This window comes from Mus caroli, chromosome 3 (assembly GCF_900094665.2).
Source record: "Mus caroli chromosome 3, CAROLI_EIJ_v1.1, whole genome shotgun sequence".
Classification (NCBI taxonomy): domain Eukaryota; kingdom Metazoa; phylum Chordata; class Mammalia; order Rodentia; family Muridae; genus Mus; species Mus caroli.
In genome coordinates, this window is record NC_034572.1 from 80370637 (window position 1) to 80378400 (window position 7764).

The 7764-nt window shown below is 46.1% G+C and overlaps 1 protein-coding gene across 11 annotated transcripts in view; it reads left to right on the top strand.

Moving 5' to 3' along the window:
• Positions 1-894: 894 nt before the first annotated feature.
• Positions 895-7764, top strand: part of Arhgef11 (Rho guanine nucleotide exchange factor 11) — a 127224-nt gene continuing 120354 nt past the window's right edge. For 8 of the 11 annotated variants that reach the window (XM_029474854.1, XM_029474850.1, XM_029474852.1 and 5 more), the window contains exon 1: positions 925-2134. In XM_029474854.1, the coding sequence (XP_029330714.1) occupies positions 2103-2134 (32 nt within the window). In that variant the 5' untranslated portion in view covers positions 925-2102. Of the gene's footprint in view, positions 2135-7764 lie in introns of all 11 variants that reach the window. The other 3 variants (XM_029474855.1, XM_029474861.1, XM_029474853.1) reach the window with 1 other exon arrangement.

The following is a 7764-nucleotide window of genomic DNA, read 5'->3' on the forward strand; positions in this document are numbered from 1 at the left end:
ATTTCAAGAAGTTTCCGAAACCACCAAGAGTCACAGTGCTGCTCCCCACGGTTATAGAAACAATATCAATTCCAATAGCTCTGGTGGTAGAGGTCAGTAGTCCACCGTCCTCATCCATGCGGAGATGGGTTTTTGCTGGTGCCGCTGCCTTTAGGGGTTTGTACTCCTAGAAGTAACCCCAATAAATCCACTGGCTGTTGAAAACAGGCTTCAGTAAAACTGTTGGTGCACTATCTGATGTTAACACATGTCTGGTCTCACCAGGAAGTCACATATTACACACACACACACACAAAATCACACTATAGCAAAGTGCATTCATCAACCTGTACGGGAAAAGTCTCCTTTTTACTTCAATCTTTACTTCTGACTTCCGACAGTTACTTGAAGAGATTTAGAAACCGTGATTTCATGAAGTGGGTGTGTGTCATCGAAATAACATTGCCCTGCAAAGGCTTTTGCATTGAAATTAAAAGGCAGAGCCATACAAGATACCCAAGCTAAATCGAGTACAGCGCGAGGGCAGAGACGGTGGGTGCTCAGAGGGGCGAGGGCACGGCTAGGAGGGTTCCTGGTAACTTGGAAAGGAGCACGATAAATGAGTGAAAACGGGCAGAGGAGGACGGGACCGCAGCGAGAGCGCCGACAGAGGCGCGGCCAGCGGACACTGCGGAAACAAAGGTCGAGCCTCTGGGACAGCAGCACCGGGTGCAGCTAGGCCGCAGCGCGCGGACCGGGGGCGCGCGGGGCGGTGAGAGGGCGGGCGGCGCCAAGGAGGAGCCTGCGGCCAGCCCGGGGGGGGGGGGGGGGGCGGGGCGGGGGTGGGGCGGAGCCGGCCGGCTGCAGCGGGCTTGGCCTTAGCGAGCGAGCGCGCGCGGGGGCGGGGCCGGAAGCGCAGCGGCCGCGACGCGGACGCCGGGAGCGGCCGAGCGGGGAGGCTGTGGCTGGCGGGCGGGTGGGCACGGAGGCCGAGGCCGCGGCCCGGGCTCTCCGCGCCGCTGTGGAGGGCGCCCTGGCCCTAGCCGAGCCGCAACAATAATAGGAGCGGGTCGCCGGGCACGATCGGCGGGCGAGGGAGAAGCGGGACTACCGCTCCAGAGCGCTGCGGCGAGAGAGACTTTCGGAGCCTGGACGTGCTGGAGCACACAGAGCTGACTGAGGAAATTGTCTGAGAAAAAGGCCGATCCGAGGCTGGGCTAGGTGGAGGAACCTGCAAGTCGAAAGGGAAAAGAAGGTTTAAGATTTCCTGGGGGTTTGGCCAATGCTACCGTTTTGAAGGTAGAAAGCATTGCGCTTCAGGTGTTTTGTGATTGTTGTGTGTGTCTGCACAATTGGTTCATTTCAGAATTCAAAAACCTTTACTGTAGAAGAAGATGGTTGTTTTGTTTTGATTTTTTAAAGAAATCCGCAAATTTTGCTTCCCAGGGCTGCACTGGACCGTGTTGTGTACATACTGCTGTGTGGTTTTATTTATTTTAACTGTGCAAATCGTCTGGAAGATTTTTCTCCCAAGTGCCATTTCGGATTTGTTCAGCCTTTTTGTTTTGTTTTGTTTTTGTTTTTGTTTTTCCTTCCCTGGAATAATTCTGCTGTTGGCATTTTAAGCATTTGGAAACCAGAGATTTTTTTTTTTTTCAACCTTTGGAGCTTAAGGCTTCCCTGTCAACAGGACAGCTGGGGAAACTGGATTGAAAGGATGGTTTTTATCTGTCTGCAGCTAAGACTGATATTTTGAAGTCAGATTCTTTCTGTGGTTCATTTTTTAGCCCGTAGGGCTAACCTTGAAGAGATTTGTGGTTAACAGTTTGGTTTCTAAGAAGGTCATAGTTTTTCCTCTTTTTTTTTTTTTTTTCTTTCCATTTTCTTTTTTAAGACGAGGGAGGGGAAGGTTAAGGGTGAAGGAAGGAGGAGACCATGTTAACTGATAGAAGCAGAATATCACTGCAGTTACCAGGGTCCTGACAGCTGGAAGAAACAAGGATTCAGTCTTCAACTTGGGAGGCCTTCCTCTCACCTTCCTTCAAAATTGCAAGGGACTCAGGCCTGATCAAGACGCCCAAAGAAACTACAGGATTCCAGAACTGTGGAGACAGGGAGAAACCATGAGCATACGGTTGCCCCATAGTATAGACAGGTATGTTTAAATAATTGAGGATTTTTTTTTTCCCAACACTTATTAAAATGAGTGGGAGGGAAGTGTTGGGTTTGCCTGGCTGGGCTGTGGTCTATGAGGACTGTCAGTGTATATGTTTCTGCACCCTCGGTGTGTGTTCATGTTCAAAATGTACCCCATAGTTGTGTGTCCTTTCTAACCAGTAAGCAATGAGGCTGAGAGGAGGGGGTGATACTTGCTGTGGCTTTTGCCTTACACCAGGTATAAGGCTGACTCTGAGTCCCCCAGCTTGCTAGCCTAGGGATCGGGTTGGACCAAACCTGCTCATGTGAACCCACAGGGCTGAGTGGGGACTAGCTTTAGCTATCTGGGGAGGGGAGGGGGACAGCTGACAGGCCTGGGAGCCTCCGGCAGGCTGATAATTGTGGAATGGTGGGGCACAGTGGTAGGTAGGGTGGTTCCCATTTAAAATGAGGAAGATGCTGTGGCCTGAAATGTTGGGACAGTGTCACCAGTATCACCAGTGGTTGATAGAGCTCAGAAATGTTTAGGCCACATGAGGATTTCTTCTTCGAGTTGAGAGTTTAAATTGAGACCTACCAACAGGCTGATTGATGCTCCAGGTTTAATCTTCCAAGCTGTTCTCAATAAGCTTGACTCTGCAAAACAGGCCTTCCCTCTGCTTGAAGCCGGAAGGAGTTGTTTTGGCTCCTAGGCCCTTGAAATCAGCTGGAAGCACATGATGCCCCTTCCCCCATGAGCTGGGTCTGGCTTTGCAGTACAACTTTGCTAAGTGTCTGCCTGGCCATTCCTTCCCCTTTCCCTCTTCGACCCTTCCTCCTTAAAAGTCCTCTATGGAGGTGCGTTTTGTGGATATTCTATACATCCTGACTGGATAGATAGGTAGGTGGTTGGGAACTAATAGTCCAATGGAAACTAGTATTTGTGAGGTAGGAAGGAATATCTGGAAGTCTACCTATCTATCTATCTATCTGTAAGTCTGTAAGTCAGCAGTTGCTCTCTCTGGGTTAGTAAACCTTTGGCTATACATGCTAATAGTAATTTCCTTTTGACTGTGGAGTGCGGCCTAAAACATAACAATGTCTCTCAAACACCACCTCTGTGTTGTCTCAGGGTCCCAATTAGATCTGTTTAGTAGTGGGGGTTAGGGGCGGGGAAGGAACTGCCTTGCAGTCAGGAAGAGCGGGCAACCACAGAGGCAATGTGGCTAGCTGGCATCTCCCTTCCCTTTTCCATTGTGGTCTTCTGAAATTTGCCCCTGGGAAAGGATAACTGAAGCTGTCAGAGTGAGAAGGTGAAGGGTTTGCATGTCTGCCCTTCTCTCCCTCTTCTTAGACCTGGGGGATTAGTATACTCAAATTAAGATTTGAGGTGATGAATATTTTCTGTTAATTCAGGGGTGTGAGCAGATGGGAACCAGGAATTGAGGGGTGTGAGAAGGAGGCAGTGAGGGCTTCTGGGTTAATGTGAGATGTTCCTCTAGGAGCTTGCATGACTTCACAGATACAGACCTCAGGTCCCAAGCGCTCTCATTAGAACATTGCTTCTTTGAACCTTATGATGTATCTCTCTGTGAGGTAGACAAGTCGGAAGTCACTGCTCTCATTTTGCAGATGAGGAGACAGTGGATTCCTGGTTTGTGGATTCCTGGTTTGTTGAGTGCCATTTAGCGTTGTCTGAGGAGTGTCAGGATCTAGTCTAAAATCTTAAGTGTTCCAATTCTGAATCCCTGTCCTTTCTGTTGCCCATCCTGTCTGCAGAGGTTTATAGACTCACCATTTAGAATGGGTAAGGCACCATTTTGCTCTCTCTGGCAGTTGGGTGAGGCAGTTGTCAAGTGTCCCCCTGTACTTTGTACCTATAATCTCTGGAGTTAAAGCACTGTGTTATTCCATGGGAAGGCCTTGCTTGCCTTTACCGTGCCTGATTCTCTGCCACAGTCAGTCCTGAAACTGAAGTCCCCTTCTGGCTTTGTCTTGCTGGCCTCCCTGATCTTGCAGTAATGGAGTCAAAGTACAACTGTTGAACTTGATGTCGCAGGCTCTGTACCTTGTGAATGTAAATAATTCACAATGTTTTTTTTTTTTTTTTTTTTTTTTTTGTCACTCCAGCTGGCTTCCCAACTTGCTGTGTATCTGGGACTTTCAATCTTGCTTCCGCCTCCTGCATGATAATTTAGTCTGATGCCACACTGGAGTAACAGATTAGAAGGAAGTGTTTCGAATTATGGTGTCAGGAATTCTATTCTCTTTTAGCTTGCCAATATATTGTGTGAGATGGTGTCAGGGTTTTAGAAAATTATTCATTTCGTCCTGAGAGCAGGCGATCTAATTGGAAAGTAGACACCGTGCGTGGCACATGCTTATGACTCCAGCACTTGGGAAGCTGAAGCAGGAAGGATTACAAGGCTGAAGCCTGTGCTACTTAGAGAGTTTGAGGCCAGCCTGAGTTACACCCTGGCTCAACAATACAACACTCCAAAGGCCACAGAAGTACTAGTCCACTCTGAATGCAGTGTTGCTTGGCTTGCTTTTGTCCTGTCCGCTAAGTTCAGTGCTTGGTGTGCAGTCAGTGATCCGTAAACACTCCAGTCTTGTGTTGAGGTTAAGTGAACTTACCAAAAAGTGTGAATTCATCCACTGAAAGTTGTTTTAATGACTTGGTTATGTAGTTAATCTAGGGTAAACTTTAGCAAAAACTTCTTTGGTGTTACGTATTTTCTAGAAGATAAAAGGACAGGCCGGAGGATCATATAGCTAGAGACTGAGTGTGCCTTAAATAAAGGGCTACCTGTCTGGCAGTCTTTTACATCAGTTTTCTCCTGTTGAGTCATGGAAGTCATTCCCTGGTCTGCGGAAGTCATGGAGTGGTTTTGGGTGATTTCTCTCTTTGTGATCATCAGTTGTGAGAGATGAGATGAGATGTGGCTACCCCTGTCCTCGAAGTTTTTGTTTATAATCTTTTTTGCCCTTCATCTTAATTTCAATATTTTCTGAAAATGTGTTTGGTGTTGTAAATAGAGATTATGCCCAATACCTCGGGGTAAATGTTCTTGGGGCTGGGCAGGGTAGGAGTTTGTATCTATAGAACAGCTTTTCTCTGCACAAAGGTAGTTCATGTGAAGAACAAACTAGAAAAAAACACAGTTATGCCAAGAATTCTTGGTCTTCTCCATTTATTTCCTCCTGTGTAGAACAGCAGTTCCACACAAGTGTTAGCTCCAGTTCACACAATTCTGGGTTTGCTATTTGAAATTTGCTTACTATATCTCCTTCCAGGGCTGTTGAAAGGCACAAACCAGATGAGAGAAGACATTCCAAATTGCTTTTTAAATTGTGAAACTATCTAAATTCTACGTGGTAAATTTATGGCTTTGTCTTAGCTTTGTGTACTACTTCATGAATTAAATAATGTAAAACAACTTAAAGCTGGTATGGTGGAGCACACCTTTAATCTCAGCACTTGGGAAGGAGAGGCAGATGGATCTCTAGAAGTTCAAAGCTAACATGGTCTACATATCAAGCCTGGGGCCAGCCAGGGTTATGTATTGAGACCTGTCTCAAAACAACAATAATAATGATTTTTAAAAGTTAAGAAGTATCATAAAATTCTATTATTTTGAGAAATTAAGGATGAACAGGGTTGTTGTTGTTGTTGTTGCAGAAATATACAAGGTGAGGAGAACAGAAAATAATACTGGGTTGGGTGTATAGCTTAGTTGGTAGGTAGCATACCTGCTGGGCTGCGGGAATAACTAGGTTCAGTCACCAGTCATTCCTATACTGTCAGCACTCCAGAAGTAGAGGCAGAGGATTGGAAATCTAAGGTCCTTGGCCTCATAGGGAGTCTAGGCCAGCCTGAGCTACAGACTCTGTCTCAAAAAGAAAAAAACCAATACTGAGAGGTAGGTGTGGTGGCCCATCCTCTAATCCCAGCACTTGGGAACTGAGTATGCACACGTGCATATGCTTGGTTCCGTGCACACATGTATGTGGAGGCCAGAGGTTGGTATGAGGTATCTCTTTCAGTCACATTCCATCTTATTTTGTAAGAACCTGGAGCTTGCTGGCTGGCCAGTGAACTCTACAAATCCAAATTCAGGTCCTCGAGCTTTCAGGGCCAGCTCTTTACCTACTGACTACTCCCCAGCCTCCTGAGAGGAAGGAAGAGAGGTCTACTTTGGCTAATTAGATGTCATTCTGTGGGGTGCAGTTAGAATTTGTTGTGGGTTTGCCTCCCCCCTCCACACACCTGCCCTTTTTTTTTTCAGGGCTGGAGGTAGAACCTAGGGCCACTGACAATCTAGGCAAGTACACTAGAATCCCCAGGAAAGATTTGATCCATTCCTTGTAGAAGAAATGCGGACCCCCAAATGCCAGGGATCTCTTCCACTGAGAGTCCTGTCTCTAGTGAGCTCTGGGATCAGCAAGCTCCAGCTATTTAACTTCGTTTCTCTTTACATTAGAAGAGTGGCCTCCAGCACAGCCATAATGACCTAGAGCAGCAAAGAGTAAGGACCTAGAATGCTAAGTCTCCCCCACAGCACACCCCTGTCTTTACCTAGAGTGTGATGGAGACAGTGGTAGGCTTGCAGATGAACCATTTGGCCATGAGTCAGTATTATGAGCCAGGAGCAGGCTAAGCTTAATTTTGATACTCAAAAATGTTCTGATAGAGCAATCTAATACTTTTTCCCTCTTCAAAGTACTATCAGGCGGAGAAACTGCCCTCCAGTTTAGGAGCATAAACAAAAAATAAAATAATTGTACTAATCAGAAACCAAAAGCAAATAGTGGGAACTGTATAGATAATCCCTAAATGACTGCACAGATAAGGGCTCTCTGGAGGTCAGCAGCTTCTGCGAAGCAGGGCTTGGAAACTGTGGTCTGGATAATGTCCCTGGCTGCTTTAAAGATCTAAGACGTGTGTGTGTGTGTGTGTGTGTGTGTGTGTGCACTTGTGTGTGTGTGTGCACTTGTGTGTGTGTGTGCACTTGTGTGTGTGTGTGCACTTGTGTGTGTGTGCACTTGTGTGTGTGTGCACTTGTGTGTGTGTATGTGTTTAAAGGGGTTGTTAACCCCAAAAATCTGTAAGAAGACATGAGTTATTTTCATTTATACTAGCTGATTCTACTTCACATTATCATGATAACATTACTATAAAAATATTTTTACTGGGTTATTATTTTAAAAAATTTATCATGTAGCTTAGAAACTTACCTCTGGATGCTGTGTTGGTTGGTTTTTGTTTTTCTTTATTCAGTGGATGTTTGTTTATTTCAATTTTTAATTTAAAAAAAATTTCAAGCAATATATTTTGCTCACTTCTCCTAAATTTTTAAAGTTTATTTCTTTTTATATTATGTACATAGGTGTTGTATCTGTATGTATGTGTGTACCATGTGTGTGCAGTGCTGTTGGAGGCCAGAAGAGGGTGTTGGATCCTCTGGAACTGGAGTGACAGATGGTTGTGAGCCACCATGTGGATGCAGGGAATGGAACCCTCCTCCTCTGCAAACCAGTGCTTCTAACCATCGAGCCATCTCTCCAACCCCCCAGCAAGTGCTTCTAACCATTGAGCCATCTCTCCAACCCCCCAGCAAGTGCTTCTAACCATTGAGCCATCTCTCC